The sequence below is a fragment of the Bubalus bubalis genome, chromosome 1 (genome assembly GCF_019923935.1).
Source record: "Bubalus bubalis isolate 160015118507 breed Murrah chromosome 1, NDDB_SH_1, whole genome shotgun sequence".
In the NCBI taxonomy this organism is placed as follows: domain Eukaryota; kingdom Metazoa; phylum Chordata; class Mammalia; order Artiodactyla; family Bovidae; genus Bubalus; species Bubalus bubalis.
Window position 1 is genome coordinate 185295094 of NC_059157.1, and position 17795 is coordinate 185312888.

At 44.9% G+C, this 17795-nt stretch overlaps 1 protein-coding gene across 1 annotated transcript in view; it reads right to left on the bottom strand.

The window, feature by feature from the left end:
* DSCAM (DS cell adhesion molecule) overlaps positions 1 to 17795 on the bottom strand; it is a 283047-nt gene that overhangs the window by 214664 nt on the left and 50588 nt on the right. The window contains exon 4 of the mRNA XM_045165314.1: positions 13543 to 13716. Within this exon, the coding sequence (XP_045021249.1) occupies positions 13543 to 13716 (174 nt within the window). The remainder of the gene's footprint in view (positions 1 to 13542; positions 13717 to 17795) is intronic.

Consider the following 17795-nt stretch of genomic DNA (forward strand, 5'->3'; position numbering starts at 1 on the left):
TAGGAATTCTATCAAAGTATTATAAAAAATATTCATGATATTTCAATTGGAATAAGATGCCTGTAGTTGTGAGTTCTCCATCAATAGAGGCATTCAAATCAAAGCTACACGAGCTTCTCACTGGGTTGTTGGAGGGAGTTGAAGCCTCAAGCAGGACCAGGGCACTAGGTGGGGTCCCTCCCTGCTGGGGACTTCAGACTTCCTGGACGGAGGGTCTGCAGCACTGTGAACAAGGAGGAACCAGTACTGCAGGAGGTTCCTATAGGCTGTGCATGAATTTTGCTATCACTCTGAAAGGTGGAGTGGGCCAGGTCTCCAGGGGCAGGGGTGCATTAGCACCTCTCTTTGTAGCCTGGGAGGCTGGATTTGCAGCTTCAGGGCACCCACTCTTGAAGTGGTCATGACCTGATGTTCACCATGCAGCCACTGGCGTGATGGAGATGGAGATGGGAGTCCCAGGTGGGGAAAGGCCACAGTGCCTGTCTGTAGGGACAGAACCCAGAGGTGGTGCTGGCTCCCAGGCAGGAGACCCCAATCCCTCCAAAGACTGTATCAAGGCTGGCCCTCAGAGCCAGACCACTGGCACTGTGCCTTGGGGGCAGGAGGCTTCCACGCACAAAGGGTCGGAGGTCTCAGGTGTGGCAGAGCTGATCCAGGTGAAGGCTGTGGTCTCCTTGTTGATATTTAAGCCCAAGCACAGTGTCACCTCTTGATTTTGCAGACTCTACTCACAGTGACCTTGACCTTGTGACCTCTGCATTTAAGTCTGAGACTATGCGTGTACCTGCAGGATTCTTCAATTCCAGGGGCTAGGCAGCCAGAATGACCTAGGGAAGGCTAGGATTTCATGGTCTCCGTTCTGAGCTTCATCCAGTCAGCGTCTGGAAACCTCAACAGTTTTCCTGTGTCTGTCTCTCTGAAACACTCCTACAGAGGTGAAAGGTTTTGGTGTTTTAAGGAAAAGTCGGGGGCAAACTTCGGGAAGCAGTGAGGGACAGGGAGGCCTGGCACGGGGCAGTCCATGGGGTTGCAGAGAGTCAGACACAACTGAACGACTGAGGGATGATAACAAAAATGCGTGCCAGTGTTAAGAACCTGCAAAAAGGGAGATGAAGACCATCAAGGCTAAGGAAGGACAGCTGGAAGCGGGAATGGCAGGTGTAAAGAGAGACGAGAAGGTATATTGCACTGCAGGGTGAGCTGGAGATAAGATTTCCGTTATTTTGGTGCATTGGCTGTGGTTTGCTTTATAATAGTTTTAAACTTCCATACTCAGAGTGGACATGTGTGATGAATGGCTCGCTAACACAGTGCCCAATGCGAGCGTGCCACATTTCCTTGAGAAGAGTCAAGCCAGAAGGGCTGCGTCCCCAGCCAGCCTCACCGTGGCCTCCTTTTATCTCTGCTGCTGATCAGGGAGAGGGCGACACTCAACGGCAGGCACCGCTGCAGCGCCCGTGATGGCTCAGCCGCTGGCAGCCGGGCTGTGCGGGGTCGAGCTGCCGCTCCCAACCTCACAGGTAATGAGAACATTTGAAAGATTCCTGACAGGTGATGGCCATGGAGGCTGCTGGAAGTCATTAAGCACTGCTTCCATGAAGGGTTACGGCCGCACGTTCAAGATTCTGGTAGTAACCGAATGAGAGGCTGGGTTGTGAGCATGCGTACTGGCCCTGGCATCTCCGAGGCAAGGCCTCCAGCCTCAGCACCAGACAGCTCGGAAGGGCCGGATGAGCCTCAGAGCTCGCCTAGGGTCAGCAGAGGGCCCCCTGCAGCTGCACCCCAATTCTACATCTGTCCTTCTTACTTTCTGGCCTCCCTCAGCCTTCTGGCTAAGACCAAGTGTAGTGTGGGGGCTTCCCAGGTGCCTCAGTGGTAAAGAACCCACCTGCAGGAGACACAAGAGATACAGGTTCCATCCCTGGGTTGGGAAGATCCTCTGCAGGAGGAAATGGCAACCCACTCTAGTATTCTTGCCTGAATAGTCCCATAGACAGAGGAGCCTGGCAGGCTACATTCCGTGGGGTCGCAAAGAGTCAGACACGACCGAATGACTGAGCACATCAGTGCTAATTCCAAGTGCTCTGCGGCCAGCTTCCTGCACCCAAATACAGAAGGTATTAAAGCATATTTATATCTTTAAAATGGGGTGGTCCTAAATGAAAAGGCAGCAAACCCCAAGGACCTGTTGAAAACATCCTTGGTTCTAACTCTGTATAAATGATGTCAGACTTACAGCCTGTCAGGATGGATGACTTCCTGGAGGCAGACATTGTGGTTGTGGAGCTGCAGGCAGATGGGGAAACCCAGTCCTTCCTGGGCTGCCAGCCACTAACATCAAAGTCTGTTAGTCAGGGTCCTCTGGGAAAGGGAGCCGATCAGATGGCTGTTGCTGCTAAGTCGCTTCAGTCATGTCTGACTCTCTGCAACCCCATAGACAGAAGCCTACCAGGCTGTCCCTGGAATTCTCCAGGCAAGAATACTGGAGTGGGGTGCCATTTCCTTCTCCAGTGCATGAAAGGGAAAAGTGAAAGTGAAGTCACTCAGTTGTGCCCGACTCTTCATGACCTCATGGACTGTAGCCCACCAGGCTCCTCTATCCATGGGATTTTCCAGGCAAGAGTACTGGAGTGGGTTGCCATTTCCTTCTCCCGATCAGATGGAGGTACAGGTAAATTCGTCTTGAGGAGCAGGGTCATTATAATGAAGGCTGGAGGCAGGCTGGAAGCCGGCAGTCTGGCAACTCAGGGAAGGGTCACCTTTGCAGTTCTAGTGAGAAGGTAGCCTGGAGGCAGAAGTGCTTCTCACTCTGGGCAGCTCCATCTGTTTTCCTGAAGGACTTTCAACTGATTGGATGAGGCCCACTCACATTATAGAGCAAGGGTCCCTAACCTCCGGGCCACAGACTGGTACTGGTTGGTGGCCTGTTAGGAACCAGGCCACACAGCAGGAGGTAAGCAGCAGGCTAGTGAGTGAACCTTCGCCTGTATTTATAGCCACTCTCCATTGCTCACGTTACCACCTGAGCTCAGGGCTCCCACTGATTCTTCATTATGGTGAGCTGTATATTTATTTCATTACATATCACAGTGTAATAATGGTAGAAATGAAATGCACAATAAATGGAACATACCAGAATCATCCCCAAACCAGCCCCTTACTGGTCTGAGGAAAAGTTGTCTTCTATGAAACTGGTCCCTGGTGCCAAAAAGGTTGGGGATCGCTGCTATAGAGGGTAATCTGCTTTCCTCAGAGTCTATTGATTCAAATGTTAATCTCATTGTGATGCTGGAGAAGACTTGAGAGTCCCTTGGACAGCAAGGATATCAAACCAGTCAATCTTAAAGGAAATCAACCCTGAATATTCACTGGGAGGACTGATGCTGAATCTGAAGCTCTAATACTTTGGCTACCTAATGTGAAGAGCCTGGAAAGACCCTGATGCTGGGAAGGATTGAGGGAAGGAAGAGAAGAGGGCAGCAGAGGATGAGATGGTTCAGTAGCATCACTGACTTAATGGACTTGAATCTGAGCAAACTCCAGGAGATAGTGAAGGACAGGGAAACCTGGTGTGCTAACAGTCCATGGGGTTGAAAAGAGATGGTCATGACGTAGCAACTGAACAACAACAACTCATCCAAAAAATACTTTCTTAGAATCATCTAGACAGGTGTTTGAACAAAACTGGGCACCATAGCCTAGCCAAGTGGACATACAACATTAACTGTCACAAACTCACCACTGGCCAACCTGGCACCACACACACTTCTTTACACCATGTTTATCCTCTGAAAAAGACAATATAGCAGGGCCATACTTCCCCTTAACATGATGTAGCTATCTTATGGAAGAGCATGCATGTGTGCGTCCTCAGTCCTGTCCGACTCTTTGCGACCCCACGGACTGTAGCCCTCCAGGCTCCTTGTCTGTGGGATTTCCCAGGCAAGAGAACAGGAGCGGGTTGCCATTTCCTTCTCCAGGGGATCTATCTTCTCAAACCAGGGATCGAACCCACGTCTCCTCCATCTCCTGCATTAGTATGCAGATTCTTTACCACCAAGCTACCTGGGAAGGCCCTGTGCTCCTCCATAACAGTCCCTAAAATCAACAGCTAAATGGACAGATGTGCACATGTGAACACCTAACGTTTAGGTGCTGGAATCACTAGGCTAAGCATGTGGGGATTTACATAAATAAGTGGGAAAATATATATATTTAAAGGCCCACTGCTCACACCCTCTCTGTCTTTCTGATGCAGCCACATCTGGAGCTGCAAAGAGCAGATGACTGGTCACTGCCCTGGTGGCCACAGGGACCCCTCCGTGACCCACCCGTGCATTACAAATGTTCATCAGTGTTCTCATGCACTGTCTTGGGACATGTCCTAACATGAGTTGTTCAGATGGTCCCTGAGGAAGGTCAAACCTGGGAGTCCCCAGGAGAAAAGCGAGCTTATAGCCCAGATACCTGCATGCAACGTGGTGTTAACTGTCACAGGGGAACCTCCAAGCCTCCCCTTTCCATAAGCTTATTTCCATGCACCTGTTCACAAAGCAAATGACAGCCCAGATGAATCAGTGGATCTTATGATGAAACTGGTGTGGTTTTATTTATTTACCAGGGAACTATTTAATTCGGGGTATGGATTAGTAGTAAAAGCCTATTAGCTTCATCTACAGAGAGCAGAGTTAAGGACTGCCAAGGCAGTTAGAAAATTAGAGGGGAATTCTAGAAAGAAGGGAGTCACAGAGAGTGAAAGTCTCAATATTTGCATATCTTATCTTCCCAAATATTGGATGACTACTAAGCAATGCAAAAGGTCACAGGGTGACCAAGAGGGGGCTCCTGTGGGGAGCTAGGCAGTGACCAGGTGGGTCTGCAGGCATCTCAGTGGATGCCAGAATGGAGGGTGACGGATAACTGAGGACCAAGGGTGCTGGTACCACCACCCCCAGAAACCTTGAAACAGCAGACTACCCTGAACTGGCAAAAATAACTTCAGCTGCTGAGTAGAAGGGTGCCCCCACACAGAAGAAGGAGGAAAAAGAAGTAAGGAAGGAAAACACATGTTCTTTCCCACAGAGGAATACTAGTCTGGTGACATTGAAGAGATGCTTTTGGTGTCCTTCACTCTCCATCCACCAGGGACTGACCCCCGCTCTGGGATGTGCCCGAGGTCCCCAGCTTGCCGTTGACCCTCAGCTGTCATTCCTTTGCAGACCCCCCCCTCCCCTAACCCAGAGCAGCGTACTGGATGAATTCCAGTTTAGACCAGGTTCCTCAACCCAAATAGGACCCCTCAGGGGTGCTGTGCTCAGCCTGACTTGCTAGGAGAGGAGCAGTGATGGTCAAATTGAGTCCCATGACCTGCTGTCTGCTTTCTATTTAGTCTGGATGCTTCCAGCTGTAAATGAGAATACCCTCACCCATACTGGCTGAGACAGCAAAGCCATCAAATAACTGGTCCTCCCAGACAATGATGAAATCGGAGGTGGGGAGATTGCAAATGCAGTAGATTAGGGACAAATCTCTACTTTTCTGTTTTTTCTTTTTAACAGTAGAAAAAGCACACAACTTTATTCATTTTTACATGCACAGGAGTTCACAAGAAAAAAAAAAAAAGAAACTCAAAGAAATGGCTAGACTCAGGGGCTTATGTATCCTTTTAACAAAAAAAGAGGGGTTGGGCTTAAAGGGTCGATGAATTATGGGGAAGTGGCTAGGAAATATACGGGGTTACTAATGGAAAACAGGGACTTTTTTTGTTTGTTTTTATTCTACCTTCCTTTATGTATCGGTTTTATCCTCAAGAAAATGCCAAAGTGTCGCCATGAATCAAGGTGTCACCTCCAGATAGGGTCAAGAATTTAAAAATATGTATCTCTTGCCGAGTCTACTATGAAGACTAGGGAAATCTTTTCAGAATGATCACACATCTCTTCTGCATTTCATTGACCAACAGTGGTCACATGCCCATCCTTAAACCAATCGTGCTCAAAGGGAATAGGCTGTCATTGGTTGGTTCAGATTAGAGTTCACATCCACTGGTTCAGACAGGTTGGGATTTACCTGCTGGGGCAGGTGACCTAGCTGCCGTGTTTGCTCTGAGTCAAACACAAGACTTAGCCAAACATCTCTACTGTCACTCAGTGCATGCAGGGATATCATTAAAAAGTGCCACAAACTGGTGGTTTAAGTAACAGAAATCTATTCTGCTACAGTTTTGGAGCCAGGAGTCTGAAACCAAGGTGTGGGCAGGGCAGTGTTCTCTCTGAAGGACTGAGGGAAGAATCCTTCCTGCCTCTGCTGGCTTCCCTTGGCCGAGGAAGCCCAAGTCCAGTGTCTGTCTTCACATGGCTGATTCCTTCCATGTCTGTGTCCAAATTTCCCCTTTTTGTATGACACCAGTCCTATTGGACTGAGGTCCACAGGACTCCAGTAATACCCCCTTTTACACATTTTATCTATAAAAATCCTATTTCCAAACAAGGTTACAATTGGGGGTACTGGGGTTAGGACATCAATCTATGAATTCTAGGAGGACACAATTGAACACTTTAGAGAGGAGGGGAACTGAAATTGAGGCTGGCGACAAATCATAGTTGCTCTAGTAGCCTTCCCATCTTGCAGATCCCTTCTTAACACCAAGAACCTTCCGCTGGTGGGACTCCAGGCTCAGGGAAGACGTGAAATGCAAACGTTCAGCTGCCCTCCCTGGCAGGAGCCAGCACCCACCATCGGCAATACAGCCACTTGGGGGTCCCGCCAGCTAACAGGTCCCTCCACTTCTCCATGCTTCCTTTTCCAGGCTCTGCTCCATCCTTTGCTTCTGATACAGACATCAGCACGAAAGCTGCAGGTACTTTTGTGAACTGGACTTCAGATGGGAAGGGCAAGGACACATACGTGTACGTGTCGGATACCGTGGAGGGGGCCTGGTGGGCCCCACGGTTAGGAAGGTGTGTAAACTGGGTGATTTTGAGTCAGGACACCTCGTAGTCTGTTGGAGGCACTGATCCGTCTCGGGGGTGTAATTTAGGAATGATGATGATTACACCAGTAGTCACAGCCTCCAGCTCAACGACAGCTGCCCTCACCTGCACCAACCACGTGTCCGGCTGAGCCCTCACACGTGAAGGTCCACGTCAGCCACAGAGACAGGCGTGTGCACTGTCTCTGTGTTTCACGGTCCTGCAGAGAGGGTGAGGCACCTGCACAGGGCACCAGGCTGGACCAGACGGAACCCAGGCAGTGTGGGTCTGGAACCCGACTGCTGACCGCTTTACGCATGCCTTTGATCCATTTATGTCTCACCAGCCCCAAGGCTGCACTGCAGTGTGGATGTGATCTTTCATTTGATAAAGAAATATCAAAACCTAGTTTTCAGTAATAGCTAGTTTGCCACTGGTTCACGGTTGTTTATTCCTCTTCCACCTGCGTGACCCTATCATTGTGGGCTTGTAGCTTCCAGCCCAATGTTCTGAGATATTTGCATGAAAAGCACAACACACAGTCTTCATTTGAGGCCATCCGGGCCTTAATTTTCTAGAAAAGTCATGCTGAGGATCATCATCCCTGTGAGGATATCACGAAGGCTACATGTTCCGCCCCACCCCCCCCCCCAGATAAACACATACATTTTTACATATGGTTTCAAGGGATTGCTTAACCCCATGGGATCATTCACAGTCCTCCAGGTTCAGAAGGTTTGATTTAGAAGCTCTCTGAATTAAAATAATAGAGGGAAAGTAGCATTAGACTAAGACACACATAAGCTATCTTGACAGTTTAAGGAACACAAAATTTTAAATAGTCCCTTGGACAGTAAGGAGATTAAACCAGTCAACTCTAAAGGAAATCAATTCTGAATATTCATTGGAAGAACTGATGCTGAAGCTCCAATACTTTGGCCACCTGATGCAAAGAGCCGACTCAATGAAAAAGACCCTGATGCTGGGAAAGATTGAAGGCAGGAGGAGAAGGGGGTGACAGAGGATGAGATGGTTGGACAGAATCATAAACAGGAATTTGAGCATGGTCCAGAAGATGGTGAAGGACAGGAAGCCTGGGGTGCTGCAGTTCACGGGTTTACAAAGAGTCAGACACGACTGATCGACTGAACAACAGCAGAGCGTTCAAATGTGAGTCTGCTACTTCTGTGAGCAGCAAAGAGAAAACACAAACCTGCATCTCTTATGCTTGGAGTACAGAGTGGCCTTTCAGAGTGACCAGGGGAACCTGGGAGCGCCCTGTGGGATGGCCTCAGGCCATCATGACCTCCCTGGGGGTCAGCCTAGGGTAGTGCTCCTTCCTCGCCCCAGAGCATCACAGGGCAAGGCTGCAGGTGTTCGTGGGTGAACCTGTGGGTCCTGAGTGGTGCATGAGTGCAGGAAGTTGCAGGGGTTGAATGGACTGTCCAAGGGTGGATATGAACAGATTCTATTTGGGGTGGTGGTGTAGAGTGATGAAATATTGTATTCCACCCCAACACCCACTCTGGCAATAACAGGACAAGAGGTAGCCTGAGGTCAAATCATGTTACTGTCCAGAAACAGCCAGGACCTGGGGACTGTCTGACCGGAGTTGGTGCATGCACACTCATGCATCCCTACATTCTGGGAACATGGAGATCAGGTGGCATGGGACACAGGGACCTGTTCAGAGCGGGGGCCTGAGGACCAAGACTAGACTGGAACCTATGGGTGGACTCTGGGATCCAGAGGTGGGGGAGGGTGGATTCCACGAGTAACAGACTCTCCAGGGAAGCGCCTGCTCCTGTTTGATGAGGGATGCTCTACTGCACAGCATGTGGGAATCAGAAGGGACCTGTGAGAGTGGTGGATGAAAGAAGAGCTGCCTGGCATCATGGGCTAGAGATCCACATCGAAAGCAGTGTTCCCGGAGGCACACAGGCTCAGATTGGCTGAGGCAGAAACCTGGGACAGTGGAGGGTGCAATTTTGGCACCTGAGAAGATAGCTCTTCCACTTGAAAGATTCCACAGCTTCAGGAATTGTTTTCTTAGCACAAAAGACCACATTCCCCAGATCCCAAGTGGTCCCTGATGTGGGGGTGGGAGAGACTTCTGCAGCCCCTGATAGTCCTGGGGTGAGGAATGTAGCATGATCACCAGAGGCCAAATTTGATTCAAAGTCAAGCCCAGTTCCCCTGTCCTTTTTGCCAAAAGTCCTGAACATTATCTGGTGTTTTGGGTCACTATCCCTGGGATCATCTTTCATAAATGATAAATCAGCATTGAAATTATAATGGTGAACCAGAAGCAGGAATACCAACAAAGCTGGAAGGATATGCACTGATTATTTTTTTATCTCATGATGACTTTCTATCTCACGACCTTTCATTCCAAACGTGGTTGCCTGCTATCTTCCCTTACCATGGCCTCTTTATGTCTGACTCCAAAATGGGAGATGGCAGGGAGGCACTCATAAAATTGCTTTATTATTAGAGTGGTGGGTTTTGAAATCATTGGAGCGGTGGTAAGAAAACTTCCCAGACAGGAAACCCAGTCTGCACCAGGACTTGATTCCCAGCATCCACTGAGTCCTCCTCCACACCAGGCTCTAGAAGTAGTGTTCGGGTCTTTAAAGTGTATGTAAAATCCAGTGCCAGCCTCCCTGGGCATCCAGAGCTCTCATCTGAGAAGCCACTTTAATTTCCTGACAAACCTGATCAGGTAGAAAGCCCTGTCCTATTGCATTTAAAAATATTTGCAGACCAGTTTTTTTTTTTTTTTTAATGACTTATAGAAAAGAGAGAATACTTAATATTTTTACTGAAGGCAGTGCAGTTTCTTTTGAAACATTAAAGAAATCATGCCTGATGCAAGCTTGGGTAGCATCATATAAGAAGAGCCCAGAACCTCTCTGCTGCAATGTCAGGTATAATCCTGCCATGGCTGCAGGGATGTACAATCCGCTTGCTTGGCAGCTGGGTACCAAGTCTGACTGTGCCAGGCCAGAGTGGAGGCTCTCTGCTCCCACTGCCTCCTGTTTTCCTGGTAAAAACTATCTACACACCAACTGGCAGGTCTCCCATGACCACGTGCTGAGCCCAAGCCTGTCAGTGTTCACAGACTCAGTAGTGTTGTTAAGCAAGTACATGAAGAACAAGTGCAAGCCGTTGCTCTGTTAGCTGTTGAAAATGAGATCACTGGAGCAACAGAGTCACTGTGTATCTTCTGCCTCTGTGCTTTTATATCTCTTCATGAAATTATGTTTTTGCTTTTCAGAGTTTAAACATTGTGCTTTTAGAGGGTTAAAGATACCAGATGCCTGAAGTTGAAATTATGTACAAAGCTTGTTGTTCAGTCACTCAGTCATGTCTGACTCTGCGATCTTGTGGACTGCAGCACACTAAGCTTCCGTGTCTGGTTTGCTCAGACTCATGTCCATCAAGTTGGTGATGCCATCCAATCATCTCATTCTCTGTCATCCCCTTGTCCTCCTGACTTCAGTCTTGTACAAAGCTACCCCAGGGTTATCAAGAACTGGTAAAATGAATTATTTCATAAATGCACCTCTCTGCTAATAGTCTGTATGGTTTGAGAGACAGAAACTAAGATTGGCCAGCTCTAAGAACATCTGTCTTTGATGAACAAACACTCACTATGAATTTTTCTTTCTCTGGTCTCCTCCACCCCTGGTACAACATTCAAACACAGTTACCTCTCGCTTTGAGTCTTTTGATCTCTTATATCTGCTCTCTCTCCCTCCCCTGCCTCTGCTTACCCTCAACAACTCTATCTTTCAAACTGCATCCTTCAGGACTAAACTCTGGCACCCTGGGTGCTGTTCTGTAGTCACTGATTCTACAGGGATGGGAACCTGTGTGTTCCAGGCGTCCCACCCTCTGTCCTGACAGGGCTGCCCTCTGCTGGAGCAGAGCTGTCCACAGCCAGGCCTGATGGTCCCAAGGAGGGAAAGCCCATTAAGAGGAAGTGGACATCTTTGTGGTCCCATGTCTACTGTAATACCACCACCAAAAGTATGGAGAGAGATGTGGGGAAACCTTCAATCTCTGAATTTTCAAATTCTACCCATTTTAAACGATTTTTTCACCCTGACACTTCCCTTAATCTCCTCAAAATGATGGTGCTGTCCTCCCAGGCATCTCTGTGCACCTGACTCTTTTCCTTGCACTGTGATTAGCAGGCTCTACTCCTGCCTTGCTGTCTCCTTTCTCAAAACATAGATTCTTTCATTCATGAAGGCAAGGTCCATGGTTGACTGTATTTACGTCCTTCAGAGGGTTCTGTATCTATTAGAGCCTAGATATGTATTAGTGGGATAGAAAGAAAAATTTTTTTAAATATGTTATTCTTAACCACCTTGCTCAGGAGATGAGTGGTAATATTAATGAATGTGATTTTTGCAGGAAGATCCCCTAGAGAAGGAAATGGCAACCTACTCCAGTATTCTTGCCTGGGAAATCCCATGGACAGAGGAGCCTGGTGGGCTATAGTCGAAGGGGTCGAAAAGAGTGCGACTGAATGACCACCACCACCAGTGAAATGCCTCAGTCAAACATTTGTTAGACTGGTGTAACTCAGTGAACCAATGTTTTTAAAATGACCAATATAGTGTGTTACAGGCTTCCCTTGTGGCTCAGCTGGTAAAGAATCTGCCTGTAATGCTGGAGACCTGGGGTCGATCCCTGGGTTGGGAAGATCCCCTGGAGAAGGGAACGGCTACCCACTCCAGTATTCTGCCCTGGAGAAATGTACTGTACTGTACACGCACGGTATAGTCCATGGGGTCACAAAGAGCTGGACACAACTAAGCGACATTCACTGTCACTTTTATAGCATGTTACAAAATTGTGACTGTGTGCAGTTTCTATTTAAAGGGCAAGAAAGACCAATGGAATAGTGTAACCAAGTATTAAAAGTCATTAATGTTATTTCAAATTCCACATGGTAACTATTTTATTGAAAACCACGACTGGTTGAGTTTTGGTATAGAATCACTGAAGAATATCCACAATTATCTGAGAAAGCTACTAAAATATTCTTTCCTTTTCTGACAATATGTCTGTACAAAGCTAAATTTTCTTTATTAATTCAACCAGAACAATATATTTTAACAGTCTAAATGTAGAAAGAGATATCAGAACTGAACAGTCTTCTATAAAACTATATTTTAAAAGCATTTGTAAAAATGTAAAACGATGCTCCTCTTCTCATTTATTGCTTTGGAAAATAGAATCATTTTTCATTAAAATATGCTATTTTTAGCATGCAAAATTTTTTAAAATGTTAAAGCATTGCAAAATATATTCTTTTTGTTGGGGAAAGATGGATCAATATTGGTCAATGTTGGTCCTCAAATCTTGAGTTTCCTTAATATTTCATCAATTTATTATTTTTAAAAATTACCACTTCAACTTTGGATTTAAGTGATATGACTTTTTGTCCTCTAATTATTGCAAATCAGTTTTTCTAGAATATAACATTTAGCAGTCAAAATTATGTATTGATATGTCCATAATGTATTAATATTTCAAAGCAACCTTATTTCAGAACTATAATCTGTCCATGATACAAAAGTATAGCAATAGATAGCTTGATATTTTCATTATCATATTATAAAAAAATAGATTAACTGGAATAAATTCTTAGTACAGTAGATTGGATACTAGAATTTGTGTAGCTAGTCTTTAAGTCTCTGTCTCTCTCACACATAGCACTGAAATTCACTTTTAAGTCCAATCTCCTAATAAATAAGATGGTAGAGATCCTTGAAAACCTATACACAGCATAGTTAAACAAGAGGAAGTCTGATTAAAGCTTGTGGTCAGGAAGAAATCTCAATCTACACAGTAGCAAAGCACATAAATGAAGAAAGACGTAAGCCATTCAGTGTAAACTAGATGTACAACCGTTTGCTAGTGAGCAATGCTCAGTAGAAGCTGGTCTACTTTACGTCCTTTCTTTGGTGGTTTAGCGACCAAAGTATAAAAATAATTTCACCCTTTCCTATAAGACCTGTCAGCAACATGGACCCTAAGTATAGTCCTACATGCTTTATCTTCTTGTAGGGAAGTATGTTGATAATGAGGTTTCCAGTTTCTTGATTTCACAGTGATCTTAAAGAAGGAAATCTATGGACAAGCTTGCAAATGACAAAAAGCATGAAGAGACCGCTGAAAATAACACATCTGAGACCTTGCACTAGGCTTTTCCATGATAAAATCAACAGGAGAGAAATCTGGGTGCCAAAGGCAGCAACCCACTCATCTGCTGGGCTGCTCAGAGCCTGAACCCATGGCCAGGGGAGTGGAGGGAGGGAAGCCCAGGGCTCCCTGCCCTGGACACATATTCTGATGCACACTCTGCATATTCTGACAGTCGCTGAACTTCTACTAGCCTCTTCAACTGTATGTTTAAGACAGGAAAGCATCAACCCCCCCAGCTGCAACAAACCACATTTATTTTGTTTTGTTTTTAAACAGTGTGCGTGGAGACCACTGAAAATGGAAGCCCCAGAGCCCTATTTAGGTAAAATGAAGAGCTCGTCTTCCTTACTTTTCACCGTGAGGTACATGGACTTGCTGACGTCCGCGCCCACATCGTTGCTGACCTTGCACAGGTAGTAGCCACTGTCTTCTTCCACCACGTGCTTGATCAACAGAGACCCATTGCTGAGGACCTGAATTCGGCCATTCAGGGCAATCGGTTGGAACTGGGGAACCCCAGCACCTGGAATAAAATAAAATAAAGAGGAATGATGATGCCAACAGGAGTAAATACAGGGAGACAATGAACTCAAGGTCATCAGACAACAAAGGGGAGGTGACGGATGCTGAACACACATCCTAGCGGACAGGCCCCTGATGGGCCAAGATTTTTTTTTTCTTTCTTCTGATAATGAAATTCTTGTTTAGGGAGAAACATGTTTATTTAAAATGATAGCATTTCAAATGTTGAGATAAACAGTAAGAGACCTTACAGATAGTTTCCACATAAAAAGCCAGATTTGATGAGCCTTAACCGGTTGATAAATTATTCACAGAAATCACAGTAGAATGACTACAGAAGTAGACATCTTGTGTGTAACTAACTTAATTTGTTGTGTTCCCAGGGACTTAAAATGAATGTAAACAAGAATGCTTCAGGGGGAGGACATTTGAAGACTTCCCACGATGCACACATCTGAGACTACAAGGTGAATACCAATATTGCAGACTTCCCTTCTAAGCGTGGTCTAGAAATACAATGTACTATTAATACCATTTAATGTTATTAAATAACTGTTAGATCATTGCACTAAGACAGCACAATTAAAACACCTTAAAGTGCTTGCATTCAAGGAGATATAGCCCATTTGTCTATGCTATGATCATAAACGTGATCCATATAAAAGATCCATATGAAACTATTTTGAAAAATAAACTTAGAAATAATAAAACAGAAGATAAGGGAGATTTCTGGGAAAACAGCAGTTGGTTGAATCAGATGATACTGCTATGTTGCTTTTCCCCCTTCTGGGACTTAGGAGGGTGTGGTCTAGGCCTTGAAAGGCTGATAGGGTTTCTCTTATATTCTGATCTGAATCCGAAGATTTGGGGAGAATACCCACAGGTGAAGACAATTCCTTCTTTATAGAGAAAGCCTGAAGCATAGGCCAAATATGTGCTCTAGAGAAGAGCTGCTGGTTTCTGTGTCCCCAGAACCCACGTGCGACCTGAACAGGTGAGAGGTCACCCACTCATGTGGGAAACTTCAGACTTTGTGTATGGGGAAATGAAACAAGAGGGGATACACTTCTTCCTATAGTTTCCCCCGTAACTCACCATTTACTTATTGATGTCCTCAGGTCACAGTGGCAGAGACTACTGCTGTGCCTTCTCTTCCCTGTTTCAGCTCCACCAAAGAGACAAAGGAAGTTAACTATGTATCTAGGGGGACCCTCCACAATGAATTTGAAAGGCAAACAGCATTGCTAAAGCAGGTAGGTTCTACCAAAAGAGAACTTCTAGAGAAGATATATGAATTAATTCAAATTTAAAAAATAGAATTCCATTTCTGAAAAGGATGGAGAAAGACACAAAAGAATATCACTTCCATTCTAACCACCAAAAGGAGATGGTTAATCTACAAAATCATACTTTTCTTGCAATAAATCACAGAGCAGAACTCACAGGCAACTGGGTAAAGTTAGTCTGCAAAGAATTTAAAATATCCTACAAGGAGCTATGGCATATGTAAACAATCTCATGTTTGGTAGAGAGTGAGAGAAGAAGATCCTGGACATACAAGCAGGAAGAAATAAAGAACTGGAAATAAGTATAGCCCAATTCAGTTGCTACTCTTTTATGCATCAGAGTATTATAAGATAATAAAATGTTGTAAGATACAAAAAAAAGAAATAAGCAAGCAAGAAGGACCAGAGAGGAAATCAGCAACAGTCTTGAAAGCTTAGTATGAAACTGTCGAATAAGAACTTTATGACAACTATGACTAATAACCACAGACAGGTAAGGGATTCAGAAAGAACGTTAAAACCATACAAAAGAGAAAGACAGATAAATAAAATGTTAGAAACAACATTTCTACAATATTAGATGTAAGGAATTCCTTAATCTAATTAGCAGATTGAATACAGTAGAGAAAATAATTAGTGAACCTGAAGCTAGGCCAACAAATTATCCAAATTAAAACAAAAAGTGCAAAAGAGTGAAAAAGACAGAATAGGTTGTCCTAGAGCTGTAGAACAATATCAAATATTCTAACACTGGGTAGTGACAGTCTCAAAAAGAGAAGATAGGGGCAGAAGAAATAATATTTGAAATATAGATGACTTTAATATCACTATCAATCATTTTGACTGAACTGAGATTTATAGAACTCTACGTCCTAGAACAGCAGATTCCATGCTGGTTTTGAGTGCACATGGAGCAGTTACCCAGAGAGATAGTATTTTGGGCCATAATAAAAAGTTCAATAGATGTTATAAGATAAATTAATACAGATTATGTTCTAGTTCCAGAAAAATATCTATTTCTGCTTTACTGACTATGCTAAAGACTTTGACTGTGTGGATCACAATAAACTGTGGAAAATTCTGAAAGAGATGGGCATACCAGAACACCTGATCTGCCTCTTGAGAAACCTGTATGCGCAGGAAGCAACAGTTAGAACTGGACATGGAACAACAGACTGGTTCCAAATAGGAAAAGGAGTACATCAAGGCTATATACTGTCACTGTGCTTATTTAACTTATATGCAGAGTACATCATGAGAAATGCTGGGCTGGAAGAAGCACAACCTGGAATCAAGATTGCCAGGAGAAATATCAATAACCTCAGATATGCAGATGACACCACCCTTATGGCAGAAAGTGAAGAGGAACTAAAAAGCCTCTTGATGAAAGTGAAAGAGGAGAGTGAAAAAGCTGACTTAAAGCTCAACTTTCAGAAAATTGTGATCATGGCATCCGGTCCCATCATTTCATGGCAAATAGATGGGGAAACAGTGGAAACATTGGCTGACTTTATTTTTCTGGGCTCCAAAATCTCTGCAGATGGTGACTGCAGCCATGAAATTCAAACATGCTTACTCCTTGGAAGGAAAGTTATGACCAACCTAGACAGCATATTCCACTCCAGTGCTCTTGCCTGGAGAATCCCATGGACGGAGGGCCTGGTAGGCTGCAGTCCATGGGGTCGCTAAGAGTCGGACACGACTGAGCGACTTCACTTTCGCTTTTCACTTTCCTGCACTGGAGAAGGAAATGGCAACCCACTCCAGTATGCTTTCCTGGAGAATCCCAGGGACAGGTGCCTGGTGGGCCGCTGTTTATGGGGTCACACAGGGTCGGACACGACTGACGTGACTTAGCAGCAGCAGCAGCAGCAGACAGCATATTGAAAAGCAGAGACATTACTTTGTCAACAAAGGTCCGTCTAGTCAAGGCTATGGTTTTTCCAGTGGTCATGTATGGATGTGAGAGTTGGACTATAAAGAAAACTGAGAGCCAAAGAATTGATGCTTTTGAACTGTGGTGTTGGAAAAGACTCTTGAGAGTCCCCTGGACTGCAAAGAGATCCAACCAGTCCATCCTAAAGGAGATCAGTCCTGGGTGTTCATTGGTAGGACTGATGTTGAAGCTGATACTCCAATACTTCGGCCCCCTGATGTGGAGAGCTGACTCATTTGAAAAGACCCTGTTGCTGGGAAAGATTGAGGGCAAAAGGAGAAGGTTGATGACAGAGGACGAAATGGTTGGATGGCATCACTGACTCAATGGACATGGGTTTGGATGAACTCTGGGAGTTGGTGATGGACAGGGAGGCCTGGCATGCTGCGGTTCATGGGGTCACAAAGAGTTGGACACAACTGAGCGACTGAATTGATGTTCTAGTTCCACAGAAAAACTAACATTGAGATCAATAACAGAAATGTATCTGGGGAAAACCTCAAATATTTGAAAATTAAACAATGCAATTCTAAATAACTCATGAGTCAAAGAAGAAATCACCAAAATAATTAGAAGATATATATATATATACACATATATATATATACACATATATTTTTGAGTTGAATAAGAATGTAAATACAGTATATCAAAATGCATGGAATGCAGTTAAAAGCAACACGTAGATGGAAGTTTGTAGCATTAATGTTTGTATTGGAAAAGGAAAAAGATCACACATCAGTGATCCCCCTTCAGAAGCTATTCAAAAAGAGCAAATAAAATCCAAAGTTAGGAGAAATAAGGAAATTAATAGTGAGGAAAACTGAAATCGATGAAATAAGAAAACATAAAAAAACT